A 14,688-nucleotide genomic window follows, 5' to 3' on the forward strand; every position below is an offset into this window, starting at 1 on the left:
CTTCGATGTTTTCTTCTTAATAAAGTGCAGTAAACATTGATTCCAGGCTCCAGATCTTAGATTGTGTTTACAAGTCTTCCACACGACAGCTGAAAGAACACTTGGCTTGTTCGGAGGGGTGTATGTTTTATCTGTGGTCTTGAAAGTTCTTGTCATGCAAGAGGTCGGTTTTCTGATAGATTTGTCTTTGCAAATCGGGGTGTTGTACTGCTGACTTGCTTTGTTCCCTGTCATGTATTTGAGGTGGAATTGGGGCACAGGCAGGTCACTGACTTTTCATATACATACACTCATTGAAGTAAACTGCAGAGTCAGGATGCCTATTTATTAAGTTATGCAAACACTGCTCACTTGAGTTAACTCCATTTCTTTTGGTTTTCTGGTTCCCTTTCCTTTCTACACCTTACTTCCCAGACCTGTCATTTTTGTATGTGTTGTATATATTCTGTCTTGGGGTGCTGGAATAACATAAAGGAGTGAAGTAGGTTTGTGGTGGCAGACGCTGGGAGTGTGGTAGGTTGTGCATGTTGTTGACCCTTACTTTGGATCTGTCATAAACTTGACTTTCAGTAGCAGATTGGATGTTATGTACCTAATAATTTAGCAGGACTTGGAAGACCGTTAACTGCTCAGCGTGACTTCCTACCTGTTACTTTGTGACTTGCTACATCTCCTGGGCCTTAACAAGGACTTTCCGTAAACGTTGACTCTTCTGTTGTCTGAAGTCTTTGACTGCCTGAATTGCGCACAAGCAAGTTTTTATGTAATGTGTATTTACCTCTTTTAATAGGGATTAACCTCCGCTGTTAAATGCTTTATTTTCTTAGGGGAGTGATAAATATATTCAAAATAGCGATACAAGATCACAGCTAAAATTTCTGGAGCAACTGGACCACTTGGAAAAAAGACGGAAGAACGAAGAGGAGCGAGAAATGTTGCTAAGGGCAGCTAAGGTGAGTTTTTCCCCCGCCCCCCCCCCCCCCCCCCCCCCCGTATCTTACCCGCTACAGTTTCAAACAATTATTTGTGAGCATTTTCACGTTTGAATTATTAATGGTGCTAAATGCTAAAAATGAATTAAGTGGTAATTATTATCTTAAAAAAGAGGCTTGATCTTGGGAGGGAAATACTCACACATCCCTGCAATGGCCAAGTATGCTTATTTAGCCTGTACCCTTTTGCTGTGTTATGAGACGTTGTGGTGGACTGGTATAATATGTAATTTGCATTTTGAGCATTTCAGATACACCACCTAATTTGGTTACTTTCCCAAAATAATGCAGTACTTGCATGGAAGTAATTAACCATCTCAAAGGCAGAGCATCCGTGAAATTGCCCCGTACCATGATCTCACACACTGCCACTTTCCTATATTTTTAACCTAATTTGATATTGAGATTCGAAAACAGAATTCAGAATAATGCAATAACAGTTGGCGTTCTAGGAATGTTGGGAGAGAGTATATATATATTAGCAGTGGCTTATGTCTTGCAGCACTACCTGCTCAGGTTTCATCCCACATTGAGTACCCTTTACCCCTTTCACTTATTTACATTTTCTAGGGCAGGTTTTAGTAGTGAAGACAATTCATTTAATCATTAAGCACCATTCCATGTTGGAGTGCTAGGAACTAACCTTTGATGTGCTCCGACTTCCCCAGAGCTTATCAATGTCTCCAGGTACCACTATTTTAGGTTACACAGGAGTCTGACAGATTTTCTTTTCTTTTTTTGGATTGGAGGAGGGGAGGGGGGGGGGTTGGGTGTCCAGTTTGAGTACGACCTCCAGTATGAACAGAAGCCAGTGGGAGTCTCCAGGTCATCCCACTCAGCCTTCCAGAAGTAGGTAATGCTACACTGATGTGCTAGTATGTATTAAACGTGCCCATCTGGCTACACTCCCTTGGGCATAGCTGCTGTATTAAACCCTTTGTGGAATTTCATACTACACCAGTCTAAATCCAGACTTGGTGGTAGCTGCTCTAGGAGGATTAGTCCAGCAAGACTAGCCAGGCCAGATCCTGCCTGAACCGGAACACAACCCTACACCTGTTTTGCCCAGGTTGGAACAGGGTCAAGATTGATCTGCATATGGCAGGGTCCAAGCTGGGGTGGCATGATGGGTAACAGAACAATGGGTTTGAAAGCTGCCCGAGCATTTGCCAATGGTTAGACTTAATACAATCATTTTTCCCATCGCCTCTTGTGTGTTTGATGAAACGCATAACGTGACAAGGGATTCTCAGACATGGATCCTGTGCTCACTGAGCCTCTAGTACCAAACTACACCTGACTAATGAGCCCCAGTCAGGGTGAAACCAGTCATGGATTGCTTCTGTCCCAGTTTAGGAAAGAGCCTGTCCTTGTAGTTTGGCGCTAGACTCTTCTTTTTGGAGCAGGAGCGAGACTATTTTGCATATGGCTGGATCTAAACTTTGGTGGCATGGTGGGCAGTGCTCCCTTGAAGTTTTGCCAAGTGTTAGACTTATTGCTAGTGTTCTCCCCCACACCATCAGGCTTAACTTGGAGTCAATATGTAAAGTATGCATGCAGCACTTCAGACCGTATTAAAGGGAAACAGAACATAAGAAAAAACCCACACCAATTTAGAAAAAAAGAGCAACATTTAATAAATAAAATAAGACCAAAACGATGACAATCTAATCGGTAGAACTGGAGGAGTGCCAGTTTAAAGATTTCAGCCAAAAAAAGAGTCAAAAAGCACAAAGCGCTGACTGCTGGTATTTGGTCACACCAGACCAGGGTAAAGTCACAGGTTCAGGCTGACCACAATGGAGCGCAGGCTGACTACAGGGACCCAGTTAGGCCCACTGAAACAAGAGTACCTTAAATCCCGGTTTGCGGAGTGTTCCAAGTTCCTGTGTTGAGGTTGCATTGTGCAGCCAAGGCGATGCGCTGATTCTATGAAGCGGTCTTGCGAGGTCCTGTGTCGTCGTTGAGAACCCCATCAACTAGGGTTTGTAATGTGAAGTCTGGTGTCTAGGATGCATCATGCAGTTTAGGCAAGGTGTTGGTTCTGAAGAGCTGTTAGGCTGCAGTGTGAGAACCAGCATGGGCAACAAAGCTGCCATCAACGGTTTTGTTTTGCAAGGGCCTGAGTCGGGAAAGCTTCACACAGGTGGGGGCTCAGAGGTGCGCTGCAGGGTTGATGCAGAGGCAATGCATCTGTTATGAAAGCAATGTGTTGAACAGGGAAGGTGATGAGCCGGTTCTGCTCAAGATCCACTGCAGAGGAGATACCTTGGTTCTGCTGGATCCACAGAAAGGCTAGCAGAGTAACTTCAGGCATTTTTCCAAGGGTCCAGGACTGGGGTGGGGCCACATGCCAGGGTAGGACTCACAGATGATAGAATTCAGGTGTTGGGTACAAGGTTGTTGAAGCTTTCTGTCCTGGAGTCTCTAATCAGAAATCCAGCCAACTAGCCCCTGGAGTCACTTTAGGGTCCAGGTTTCAACAGATGCATGTCCATTCCTCCTCAAACCAAGTAAGAGAGCAGCAGCTCAGCACAACAGGGAAGCAGGTCCTTCAAAGCAGCAGTCCAGGAGAGTGGCAGTCCTTTCAGCAGCACAGCAGTCCTCCTTCCTAGCAGAGTATCCACAGTCTAGAAGTGTACTGATGAGTTGATGTCTGGGATTCAGTATTCGTACCTGGGCCTTCCTTTTGAAGTGGGGTAAAACCTCTAGAGGTTGTAGTTTTGCAGCATTTAGTCTTTTTCTGGATTCACATGCAACCCTTCCAACTGCCGAAAAGATTAGATATTTGTAACAGGCGAAATGATAAGCTGGATCTAAAGAAGAAACTAAAACTGAAGAGTAAAGAGTTAAAAAAAAAAAAAAAAGGGGGGGAATCCTGAAGATGATCAGAGGCTTCTTGGGCATACATCTGGTATCATTCAATAGGGAACATAGCACAAGTTGGTCGATGGCAGCACCCATGCAAAAGAGCCTAATCCTAACCGAACCACTAGATGGCTAAATAATGCACACCATGTGACTCCTATAAAATGGTAAAACTACTCCTACAGCTCAGTAAGTAACTATTTCATTGCAATCACACCTCATTACTGGACAGCTGTCCAGCTAGAGACTGAATCAGTGTATTTTAGAGATGATCCTTGAGGACAAAGAAGTAAATAAAACATAATTTTGCAGCCCTAGTGGCTGTGCTGGAGAAAAGGTGTGTAGTTTTTTACAGGGTAAGCACACAGAGTTAGTATTTTATAAGACCTCTTCAAATGGGCAGTGACAGAGCAATTGAATAAAGAAATTTAGGTGAGACAAATAAAGTAACTGAAGATTTAGCAGACTGAGTGGCGATGATTGAAATGAATGAAATGCACTCTTTGATTAATATTGCCATACCCTCAGAACCCAACTTGTACCAATAAGTAATTTCAGTCCCTAACTAAACAGTGACAGTGTGCAATTAAAATGATTCTGCTGAAACATGGCATTTCTAATCGACTGAATGAAAGCTTCCTGTTTTATCTGGTCTTCCATGCCATTAACATTTCAGGATAATAACGTTAAAAAGCGCTTGTGCCGCAACCTTGAGACATTAATAAGGACAGTCAGTTTCACTAAGACCCCACTGCTCTTCTGCCGCAAGGCCTGAACCATAAAAAATGAGAATCGGCTACCAACCATGAAAACTCACTACTTTACTCTGTTGCGGTATGAGCATTTAACTTGCTACCCCCCCCTAGAGTACCTTGTGCATATTGCCCCATCATTGTAACATTCGCTAAGAAGGAAGTCTAGAGACGGAACTAGTCCCTCACTATAGGGTGGTAGTGATAATTACCTTTAGGCCTTCCATGTGGGCCCACCACCACATTTCAGGTCTTACATTTATAAGCATGTTTGACAATACACTGACATTGTTGCTTCTTAATCGTTCTCATAATGTCAGTCCAAGAGGTAAATCACCTAAAGGGCTCTATGAGCACATTAGGTAGCCTCACTATCCATTACTGCTGAGTATCAATGGCTTTCATCTGTAGCATCTCCAAGAGCACCATCCCCTGGAGCCAGAAGGTGATAAGCCAGTGTGTCCGCTTTCACCAGACGAGGCTCCATTATGCAGCTCACTGTCTATGCCTATGGTTCAAATAGCCCCCTCTCTCCTACCCTGTTCCAAATGGGAGGACAAAATCATCAGTTTTTCTCTAAAAGATTTTTGTTGAGGATGGTCATGTTGTGGAGGTCCCTTGCTGGTCGCCTTCAGGTCCAGATATTCTGTGCTAAGTTGAAGGGCCAATCATGTCCATCCAGGAGTACCTTCAAATATACCATTGCAGCTCCTTCTTGACCACACATATATGTATTTACTGCTGAAAAATGCCCAGAAAAAAATTGAGTTTGGTAATATTTTTATGGGCAAGGATCCCAGCTCTCTCATCACCTGCAGGATTGCATTCCTGACCCTGAAATTCAGAAGGCTTCACTTTACTCTTGGTGAAAAGCTGGGTTTCAGCTAAGGGGTGTCGGTGCCCTTTGGGCTTTTCTTGGGCTTGACTTGAGTATTAGGTCTGTGACAAAATTCTGTGCCAGAGCCTTCATTGTTTTCCTAGAGTGTTCACTATAGCAACATTGTTGCTCTGGGGGCTGCCTTCTGCATCTTCCTAATTTTCTCACAGAAATTTGAACTCGCCCTCCGGACATCAATAGTTTCCTATTTTTCATGTTCCCTGGTCTCTGCTGCAACTGTTTTTGCCTCAATGCCAATTCTATTAAATATTTCTTCAAGTCCAGTTGTAATAGTTCTGCGTCCATGTCCATTGTATCCACCATTTGTTCTTAGGCTTTTCTTGTATCTTATACTCTTTAGTAGTTCAGAGTGACTGTCAGATACGCGTTCATCTTTCTGGGATGAGTTTCATTTGAGGATTGTTTTTAGAGTGCACCATAAGCAGCACATAGAGGGGACTGGTAAGGGAAGCATGTTTATTCTCTTTGTTGTGCTGCTGGTATTGGGTACCGAAGAAATAGCCCCCAAAGTCAGAGGTTAGGGGTGATTGTCAGATACTTGCCACTCAGAATATCATCTGTCTAAATACATCAGCCTAGATAAGAATTAACACTCACCAAACTCCCTGTCTGATTACTGCAGGGGTTTCACTGAATCCACTGATGCCTGCGTTGCGTAATCTGTAACAAATGTTAACAAGTATGGTGTCTTGTCAGTCTGTTCTTATGAACATTGAAGGCTCGTCATTCTTCCAGAAGATGGTGGCCCAAAGGGGGGCTACTTGCACCATATCTAAGGAGGCTGTCTGCATTTATTGTCCATGAGTCAAGATGCCACTGATAGTCTCCTCCCAATGCTTCCTGCATACCGTGCCATGCAGCAAATCAACAAGATCACAGATAATCTTACCAGTCATGTTTTGCCACTCTCTAAGCTACACTTCACTGGGCAGTGGACCAACTCATGACTACAAAAGTGATTGATGATAGAATGATTTTGCCTAACAATGCCTCATGTCAAACCTGGCACAGACGGTAAAAAAAAAGTCTTAGAAACAGGAGGTGCCAACAATATTAGGCCAGCAAGAGTATGTTGAACTCACAACTTAAGTCTGTTATGTCTGCAAACTAGTAATGGTGTGATCAGAAAAGTCAGCTGCTTAGATTGTTGGATGTTAGAAATTGGGTCTCTAGGTGGCAGAGGTATACCTTGTCCCAGTAGGGACACAATACTAGTCGGGATATGTCACAACACAATTAAAATGATCCTGTGCTGACCCTCTGGTAGCTTGGCACAGAGCAGGCAGGCTTAACTTAGAAGGCAATGTGTAAAGTACTTATGCAATAACTCGTACTGTAACACAGTAAAAACACCACACCAGTTTAGAAAAATAGGTAATCTTTATCTGAACGAAATAAGGTCGAAATGTCAAAAATCCAATGTATACAACCAGAGATAAATTTTTAAAGATTAAATCCCAATAGAGCGATTATAAACAAAATAGCTCGAACTGTGGCTATCATTATGTTGTTGACTGAGTCGTTCCCAGTTGCTGGTCACAAAGTCACACATACCCCTAGGCACAGTACCTTTGAAAACAAAGAAACAAAGACGTCCGTCTGCAGAGAGGTGAGGAGTCTGTTCCATACTGAGATCGAGGAGGAGAGACGTCGGTTCTGTCCATTTGCAGGAGAGCTGATGCAGAGGTTGTGGCGAGGCGTTGGTTCCTTGTGACCTGGCTGGGTCAATGAATCCAGTCGGTTAAGATGTGATGAATGGACTTAGCAGTGCCGCAATCACACTGCGGTACGTCAGCTGCGTTGCGGCGACATCGGACTTGCGTTGCAAGCAGCAGTCGTTGCATGCAGCAAGGACGACAAAGCCGGAGCAGGCAGTGGTGTGGCGTCAGTGCTAAAGTCATTAAACTAGCTAGGTGCTGGTAGATGAAGTCTTTGATGGCCCAGAGACTTCAGACCAGGAGGCAAGTTCAATCCAAGCCCTTGGAGAGCATTTGTGGGGAAGGCAGAGTCAGAGGACAACAAGCAGGGCAGCAATCCTTCTCAGCAAAGCAGTCCAGATGAGTCCTTTGAGTAGCCAGTCAGTCCCTCTGACAGAGTCCAGGTGTAGATTCAGAAGTGTCTGATCTGGTGGGGTCAGAGACCCAGTATACATATAGCCAAAAGTGCCTTTAAAGTGGGGGAAACTTCAAAGAGTAGTTTTGAAGTGCATAAGGTAAGGGGGGGGGGGGGGGGGGGGGGAACAGGACAGGTAAAACATAAGTACAAATCCTGCCTTTTACCTACATAGCACTCTTCCCTATGGGTTACCTGGGACCTACCTTAGGGGTGACTTATATGTAGAAAAAGGGGGGCTTAAGGCTTGGCAAGTACTTTTAAATGCCGCATCGAAGTGGCAGTAAAACTGCACACACAGGCCTTGCAATGGCTGTCCTGAGACATGGTTAAGGTGCTACTTATGTGGGTGGCACAACCAGTGCTGCAGGCCCTCTAGTAGCATTTAATTTACAGGCCTTAGGCCCCTCCGGTGCACTTTAATAGGGACTTAGAAGTAAATTAAATATGCCAGTTGGGTAGGGACCAATGTTACCATGTTTAGGGGAGAGAGCACATGCACTTTAGCATTGGTCAGCAGTGGTATCGTGCACAGAGTCTTAAAACCAGCAAAAACATGGTCGGAAAAATGGAGGGGAGGGAGACAGGCAAAAAGTTAAGGGGTGACCACCCTAAGGCTGTCGGGTCTAACATTGGAATACTAACCAAAATATACTTGAAGGAAGGAAATGGGATGCACACAAGATTCCTCATCTCTAAATCTGCTGGACTATGACAAGTGCTAGCAGAGTTTTTTTTCGTGGAAAAAAAAAAAATGGTAACATTGCTCACATGTTTAGATAATACATCATAACAGGTTAGTGATAGAAGACCTGTGTGCGTAAAGGGTTACCTTTTGAGGGTGATGTAGCAAATTCACAGTCCGTATTTATTATGGCATCAAGGTATTGAACACCCGGGAGAACAGTATTTGCAAACAAAAGCCCCTTGAAGCACATAAGAATACAAACTATAACTTTGGCAAGCATTTGTGGTACTATGGGTTTTCTACTGGGGCAGCAAACTGAGACATTTGTGAACATTCTTTGAGGCTCCACACAGAAGCGAAGTCAGTAAGAGATGTTTACTGATTTCACTTTAGAACACAGCACAACATGTGTTGGCTGACCTACTTCAGTGACTACTTTATTCCTTGTGGACCACTTTTATGGACATACACCAAAACACTTAATACTAGGAGACAAATAGTATGTCTTAGTATGCTATCTATAGATATCATGAGAAATTAAAATTACTAAATACCCCTCCTCACAATTAGCTGCTCACTCTTGGTTACTGATAGTTCCTTAACTTTTGTCCTGATGAAGACCAAGTAAGTCTAATGAAGTGGTAGACACAAGTGAAGCTTCAAAATCACTCTCTTGGGATGCTCACAGTTCCTGAAAAATACATATTGTACTATATGGATATAATGAGCATTATAAAGGCAGTTACTGAACACTTGATTAATGGGAGTAATTGAAAATATAAAAATATCCCCAGAAACCATTCAGTGAGCGCAAAAAAGTATCACTGCACTAGAAATAACTGAGGATGAAAATATCCTGAGTTTTTAGTTATTCTAAACGTTTGGCTTGGGTCTACTTAGCCTGATACATTTCAGCCAATCCCGGTGGCCATTTCCTACTTATGACTGACTACTTAAACATTGTCCACCCATTTTACTGGAAAAAAGATGCCAACTAGGTGCCCATGCTTTATCATAATTGTATCTAATAGAGACGTCTAGTTGCAGATTCCTTACCTTAGAATTTCCCCCACACGTCATACTGGATCTGGAGAGTTTTAGTCGAACGTTACCTATGCATGCCGTCGGGTATTGTCGGTCTACTCTACGATGCCAATGACTGACGCGGTATCCGTGATGGCATTGCAGTTGTACATAGGTGCCTGTTCTTTTCTTTTTGCACCAGCCTGCCCTCTGATCTGAAGAGAGCTACCCTCCGTCGTTTTTTTTTTTTTTTGACTGACTTCGACCATTTTGACATTTTTGTTTTATCCTTTTTGTGCCTCGAGGATGTCATGGAAGACAAACAGATCTGCACCTCGTGCACTTGTGGTGTCTGGAGCATGACCATCACCTGAAGTCGTGTGCTCTGCCATGAACCCGATGGCCTTAAAGGAGCAGCCCGAAAGCTCATGGCGGCCCAGCACTCGACTCATTCGCTCTCCATCTTAACTGAAAGGAAGGTCACAAGACCACTGACGGAGTCACCACCACTCGTCTTCGTCCCACTCAAAGTCCTCGGGACACTCGGGTTACAAGAAGTCAAAGCAGGCCAAACATTCTTCGACTTCACCCCGTCACTTGGACGACGCAGCGTGGGAGGAGCGTCTATGTCCTAGGCCTACTTCTGGGTCTGCTCCATGCCTCTCTAAGTTTCCGGGAGTTGGAGCCACCCCTGCCCAACTGGGAGAATTTTGAGGCCATGTGCCTCATTTTTGGGAAGGACTTCAGAACCCCTGTTACCCTTTAATTAAGCCCTCACTGATGTCCTACTGGGTTCCTGGTCCAGACCCAGCAGAGGCTCCTGTGAATAGGACAATCGCCCACTGTCATCGGCCTGCACTGAGCGACCCTAAATTTCTGTCCCAGCACCCTACGCCTGAGAGCCTTGTCATCCAGGCTTCTTCATCTGGCGCATTCCCATCCGCACCTCTGGATCGGGAATCGGAGACTGGACCAGCTTTGGAAGATGTTTTTTTCCTCCAGTCTGGCATTGCGGTCTGTGAACAATGCATGCCTTTTGGGATGCTACACTCATGGGATACAGTTGCGCAGGTGCTGCCGCAGGTCCCGAGGAAAGTTGGGTCATCTGTTCCCAAGCCATTGCTGATGGGAGGGATGCGGGCAAGTTCACAGTACATTGTGGGCTGGACACGACCGACTCCCTGGGCAGATCGGTTGCATCAACGGTGATTCTACGGGGCCACGCCTGGTTGAGGATGTCTGGCTTCTTGAGGGATGTCCAACAATCCTCTCAAAACGAGTCCAGGATATTCAGGCTAGGATACCGATGTTTCAGCCTCTTTTCTAGATTTTGGTGAGAACTGCTCTTAGCCTGCTGGGCCTCATGGCCTCCCGCATCTAACTTCTCTAGGGTTGTCCAACAATCTCTCATGGACATGCCCTTCGATGGCACCCATCTCTTGGGAGTCAAAGCAGAATCGGAGCTTGAGCGTTTTAAGGAGTCCCGGGCTACGGCTTGGTCTCTTGGCCTCGCTGTCACCCCTCGTCCAACAGAGTCTGCTTTTTACCCCTTTAGTGGCTACAGAGGGGGTTCCCCTACCGCTTACTTTCCTTGCCAGCCACCGATAAATGAATGCTGCACAGCCCCTGCCTGGACATGTGCGCAGAATCCCACGGGCATGTGGGTCAGGGAGCCAGAGGTCTGGCCAGTCCACCCATGCCTCCAAACCCTCCTAGTCATTCGCACCATCCCGGACCAGTTGGAGGCAGGATCCGCCATCACCTGCCCCACTGGGATTCCATCACAATGGCCAGGTAGGTTTTAAAAATAGTCCAAAGGGGCTACTCCCTCCCCTTCGAGACTACGCCTCCAACCTTGCCACTATCTTACGACCATTTATCGGAGTATCATTTTGCACTACCGTGCAAGTAAGTCACTGTTCTCTTGGCCAAAGGGGCCATAGAGAGGGTCCCAGCGCCAGAAGTAGGTTGTGGTTGTTATTCCCGCTACTTTCTGGTGCCCAAGTGGGACAAGAGCCTTTGCTGCATCCCAGACCTCCCGGCCCTCAGTCTCTTCCTCAGGAAGAAGACCCAAATGCTCACCCTGACCTAGGTCCCGTCTGCCTTGGAACCTGGAGACTGGATAGTTGCGTTGGGCTTGCAGGATGCCTACTTCCACATACCCTTCCTGTCTGCCCACAGATGTTAATTACAATTCATGGTAGGTCAGGAGCACTTTCAATTCACTGTGCACTCTTTCTGCCTTACAAGCGCCCCTCGGGTGTTAATTGAAGTGAACATCTGCGCAGGTTAGGGGCTTCAGTCTTACAGTCCCTCGGCGACTGGCTGTTGAATCGAGCACAACCCAGGCTGTGGTCTCCAACCTTTTGACTACGGCGAACCTCCTGCATTCGCTGGGGTTCACTATAAGCGTGCCAAAGTCACACCTGACTCACTCTCAGGTGCTTCCTTGTGTTGGAGCTGTTCTGGATACAATGCGGTTTCAGGCCTATCCTTCCAAAAAGCGAGTCCATGATATTCAGGCTAGGACACTGATGTTTCAGCCTCTATCCTAGATTTTGGTGAGAATGACTCGGAGGCTGCTGGGCCTCATGACCTCCTGCATCTTGCTGGTCACACATGCCATATGACATACGCAAGCTCTGTAGTTAGACCTGAAGTTCCAGTGGGCTCAGCATCAGGGGAATATCTCCGACATGGTCCAGATCTCAGAGGGAACTGCGCAAGATCTGCAGTGGTGGCTTTTGAATCGAGTTGGTCAACGGCAGATCCCTTTCCCAACCAGATATCACAGTAGTGATGGGTATGTCACTCCGAGGATGGGGCGGCCACATGGGAGTTGCGTAGGTTGGAGGACTCTGTTCTCCGGCAGAGTCTGGGTTCCATATCAAGTTTTTGGAGCTCCTGGCGATCAGGCTTGCTTTGAAAGCATTCCTTTCCACTCTTAAAGGGAAAGTGGTGCAGATGTCTGGTGTTAACGGACAACACTACCGCCATGTGGTACTGCTGCAAGCAGGGGTGAGTGGGTTTGTGGACCCTTTGTCAAGAGCCTCTGAACTTCTGGACGTGGCTGGAATAGCAGAGCACCTTCCTGGTGGTTTACCATCTGGCAGGCTCTCTGAATGCCGGCGAAGACTAACTCAGCCATCAATGCATAGTCGTTCAAGAATGGCATCGCCATTTGGAGGTGGCGCAAGGTTACTTTCTGCAGTGGGGAGAGCCTTGGTTAGATCTGTTCAACTCCACAGAGAACGCTCAATGTCACCTGTTTTGTGCGTTGGAGTTTCCAAGACAGCACTCGCTCAGTGACACTTTGTCAGAGTTCTGAAGATCAAGCGTGACCGGGCCCATGTAATCCTTGTCACGCCGAACTGGGTACGAAGAGCATAGTATCCCAAGTTCCTTAGCATGGCCACGGATACTCCGATCAGACTGCCCTTTAGGGAGGATCTTGGGTCACAGCAGCAGGGGACAGTTCTCCACCCGAACCTGTCCAGTCTCCGCCTTTTTGTGTGAAGATCGAGCGGCAGCAGTTGACAGCTTTCAACCTTCCACCCAAAGTCTGCAATATTATCTTGACAGCCCGACGCCCCACCACCAAAACAGTATACGCCTGTAGATGGAACATATTTGTGGCATGGTGTACAGACAAGTCTGTTGACCCCCTTTCTGCATCAATTTCTGAGGCTCTACTGTTCCTCCTCTCTCTTGCCCAGCAGGGATCTGCTTTGGGCACCCTTAAATGCTACCTATCTGCCATTTCTGCCTTTCTCAGACTGCCAGATCCACCTTCCTTGTTCAAGTCTTTGTTGGGAGGTTCCTGAAGGACTCACCCATTTGTTCCCACCTACCCAGTTCATAATGCCCCAGTGGGATTTGAACCTGCTCTTTACCTATCCTATGTGTCCCTCTTTTGAGCCACTACATAATTCTTTTGCTGCTCCTCACACACAAAAAACGGCTTTCCTCCTTGTCATCCTCGCAGAGTGAGTGAGCTTCAAGCTCTTTCTTCAAAGCCACTATTCTTATCTGCCCATCCTGACAAAGCGGTGCTTCAATCTGGGCCTCCTTCTTTCCTACGGTGGTCACGCCCTTTCATGTAGGCCAATCCATCACTTTGCCTACTTTTTATGCACCTTCACATCCGTCTGATGAAGAGGAGAGACTCTACCATCTGGATCCAAAAAGAGCATTGGGTGGTGCTCTGTATCAAGAAGTGCTACACTTTGTCAAAGAAGCAACCCCCTGAAGGTTTGCATGCTCACTCCACCACAGCATTGGCATGCGGAGTTCGTGTCCTGGACATTTGCGAGGCAGCAACATGGGCATCTCACATAGCATTACTGCCTGTTCCGTCATGAAGGGGGCCACAGTTCAGTACTGTTTGGACCTAATATATCTGAACTGTTTGAATCATAGACAAGAGCTGAATAGTGGAACTGAATAATAAGGTTTGCTCTCGAACAACAGACTGACACCCAGTAAAATAATTTGTTGTTTTAAGGATGAGGTTGCTCTGCACTGTTTCTGTGGTGGTCTTTGTCATTTGATCAAGCACGTGCAGCATATCTAGTTTCTGCATGATTAGGTCTAGAGAAGTAGATGTAGGAAGCTGGCCTGGTGTGTGGTGGGTACCAAAGGTACTTACACCTTACACCAGGTCCGGGTATCCCCTATTAGTTAAGTGTAGGCAGTGTCTAGAAGCCAGGGTCTCTAGGGGTCGCTGTGGATGAGCAGCCAAGGCTTATCTAGGAGACGTGCAACGCTAACGCAATACCACTGTAGTCACACAGCAGTTACACACATGAAAGAATACACTCCGTGTTACAAAAATAAAGGTACTTTATTATGGTAGCACAAAACCAAATTACTATAGAGGCAATACTCCTTTAGTGGGTAAGTAATGCACAAGATATATATGCCCGTTGTCAGAAATAGGCATATGACTAGTTAGAAAACAGTGCAAAACACTGTATAGAAAAGTGGACCTAGGGGACAACAAGCCATTTACTTAAAAAAAAAAGAAATGGAATGAGAGTGTCACCCCCACCAAGGTAAGTGGAGTATGTAGAGGGTTGCTGGGGGTACCAGGAACGCCCAAAGGTAAGTACCACAACACCCCCCAAGAAAACCGAAGTAAATCACTAGAAGTTCCCCAGAACACCCACTTAAAACAAAAGGAGAGAATTGCAAAAACCAGAGATGACCTCAAGAAACAAATGGTGGATTCCTGAAGAGTAAGACCTGTGAAAAGAGGGGACCAAGTGCAGAAGACAAAGCGAAGTCCAGTGGGGGCAGGAGCCCCCTACCCACCAAGGTGAGGATTGCAGGAGTTGGTAGACAGTGCAGAAGAAA

The 14,688-nt window shown here is 46.0% G+C and overlaps 1 protein-coding gene across 2 annotated transcripts in view; it reads left to right on the forward strand.

Moving 5' to 3' along the window:
- Window positions 1-14,688, forward strand: part of TAF4B (TATA-box binding protein associated factor 4b) — a 351,422-nt gene that overhangs the window by 215,961 nt on the left and 120,773 nt on the right. For both annotated transcript variants that reach the window (XM_069220053.1, XM_069220052.1), the window contains exon 12: window positions 828-953. In XM_069220053.1, coding sequence (XP_069076154.1) covers window positions 828-953 — 126 coding nt within the window. The remainder of the gene's footprint in view (window positions 1-827; window positions 954-14,688) is intronic.

This window comes from Pleurodeles waltl, chromosome 2_2 (assembly GCF_031143425.1).
Source record: "Pleurodeles waltl isolate 20211129_DDA chromosome 2_2, aPleWal1.hap1.20221129, whole genome shotgun sequence".
Lineage (NCBI taxonomy): Eukaryota > Metazoa > Chordata > Amphibia > Caudata > Salamandridae > Pleurodeles > Pleurodeles waltl.